Source organism: Calliphora vicina, chromosome 1 (assembly GCF_958450345.1).
Source record: "Calliphora vicina chromosome 1, idCalVici1.1, whole genome shotgun sequence".
In the NCBI taxonomy this organism is placed as follows: domain Eukaryota; kingdom Metazoa; phylum Arthropoda; class Insecta; order Diptera; family Calliphoridae; genus Calliphora; species Calliphora vicina.
Genome location: NC_088780.1, coordinates 21,737,972 through 21,739,900, shown reverse-complemented (window position 1 = coordinate 21,739,900; position 1,929 = coordinate 21,737,972). Strand labels below are relative to the sequence as shown.

Sequence of the window (1,929 nt, the reverse complement as noted above, 5' to 3'; positions counted from 1 at the left end):
TACAATAAATACTTCAACAATTTGTTTATTAACACATGCAGACATAAATATGTACATGGACAAAACGGAAATAAAATACAACAAAAGGGGTGTATTTGTGGTAAAATGTAGCGGTGTGTGTCCCTGTTGGTATTGTTGACCCATAACGCAATCAAAACAAACATTTAGAGGCACACAAACGGAAACAGAACAAATAACAAGACAGCAAACCGCTAATAATTTGTAAATACAAAATTTAATATGTTAACAAAAGAGAAAGCAAGTTTGGTTTAAAACGAATTATTGAGGCGGTACAACAAAATTGCTTTATTTAATATAATTAAGCAATATTATACTTCAAATTCAGTGTTTTGATTGACCTCCATTGGCAATCCTATTTCGGAATTTGTAAAGTTCAAAGTAGCTGCTGTGTTATCTCTATGACTTGCCACTGTTATAGGCAGAGAAATGTAATCATCTGTGTGCAAACCTTTATAAACCAAAATAAATTGTAGCTTGTAACTGATCTCTAGCAGACATGATTCCTGTGATGTGGGTATAAGTGATCGAGGCAATTGCAAGGAACCTTCAAATTTTCCATTACAATGCCTTCTAGTGAGATGATGCATCATTATATTTAAGGTTGTATGGACTTGCTTAATTCTTTCCCTGGGTCTTAAGGCTTTATAGTGTTGGGTTTGAGTTAGTATAACCGATAGGCGCTGCAGGTTCATAAACTTGCTGAAGTTTTGCAGCATTACAAAATACTTAATGGAATCACCGGCCAAAAACAAAGTAGTAGGTAGAGTCAGAGAGACTTCGAGAGGTCGGACATTAAAGATGCCCCAGCAAAAGAATTTATTGAAAAGAGTATGAAAAGGCCGCTAAATGAAAAAAATAATTGTAAATATTATAAAATTTTAAGAAATTCTAAAGTTAAAAAGGAGATGTCCTTACCTCATACTCCGATTTGATACAAATATTCAAATATTGTTTTATATCTAGAGGCCGTCTACACAATACATCAACTCCTGAATCATGATGAACACCCAGCTCTAACTCATATTTTACGGATCCATATTTCCTATCAATACTCTGAGGTATTTGCTGGGGTATCTGCAGCAGCACACTGTAGCAGTGTTTACCCTTGTTAAGAACATCCATGATTTGTATGCTTATATGTTTATTCACACAGATTTGTTGACCTTCAAATTGTTGCATAATATAAATAATTTTTCCATCTTTGGGTTTATTTATTAAATCTTCCCATTTGACATTTACCTCGCCATGAAAGTGGAGAAAAATTTCTTAAAAAATGTTGGATTTCTTTTATTATTTTTGGTAAAAATTATATGTATCTACCTTTCACAAAGATTTCTTCTAGATTATCTATCTCTATAATAAGATTTATATCATCACCCGTAAAAATATTGGCAAGATTGTTTTCAAACAAAATTCTTCCGGTTATAGACATATTTTTTTTCTTTTATTTATTGAAAATATTTATTTGAAATAGTTTTATTGGAATTATTTTAAAAATATCATTACATTTACTGGGTGGTACAAATATTAATCAAAAATAATTTTTTCTGAGTTTCCAGGCTAGAAGGGTAACTGAGAGTCAAAGTAAATCATTCCAACGACAGTCGGTTGTTCTACGCACCGAAATGACCAGAGTTCACTCGACCAAGGGCTGTCAAATCAGCAACCACTGCTGCTACAACCACAACAATATATGTAATGGTATTTTTGTAGATCTTCTCAAGGACTATTTATATTTTAAATTTCAGTTTATTCGGATAATAAATGGATTTTTGTAATTTTTTTTTAAAAATAATTTTTAAAGTTCAGAATATAAAGTGGCATATTTTTTAATCTAATTCAGATATTGACTTGACGTTTTTTTGTAAGACCAAAAATTAACTTATCTAAACAAAAAAAACCTATTTC

General features: G+C 31.3%; 1 protein-coding gene across 1 annotated transcript; it reads right to left on the bottom strand.

The window, feature by feature from the left end:
• Nucleotides 1-329: 329 nt before the first annotated feature.
• On the bottom strand, nucleotides 330-1,478 carry LOC135957310 (uncharacterized). The gene is made up of 3 exons (XM_065508074.1): nucleotides 1,342-1,478; nucleotides 937-1,286; nucleotides 330-863 (listed from the first exon to the last, which is right to left on the bottom strand). The coding sequence occupies exons 1-3, from the start codon at nucleotides 1,451-1,453 to the stop codon at nucleotides 330-332; spliced, it is 996 nt and encodes a 331-aa protein (XP_065364146.1). The 5' UTR covers nucleotides 1,454-1,478.
• Between the last annotated feature and the right edge of the window lie 451 nt (nucleotides 1,479-1,929).

Bases quoted from the DNA above. Each gene is read 5' to 3' on its own strand.
- LOC135957310 (XM_065508074.1), bottom strand. From the start codon at position 1,453: ATGTCTATAACCGGAAGAATTTTGTTTGAAAACAATCTTGCCAATATT. The intron at 1,287-1,341 runs GTAGATACATAT...ACATTTTTTAAG, and splicing joins AGAAGAAATCTTTGTGAAAG to AAATTTTTCTCCACTTTCAT. The intron at 864-936 runs GTAAGGACATCT...TTTTTCATTTAG, and splicing joins GTATCAAATCGGAGTATGAG to CGGCCTTTTCATACTCTTTT.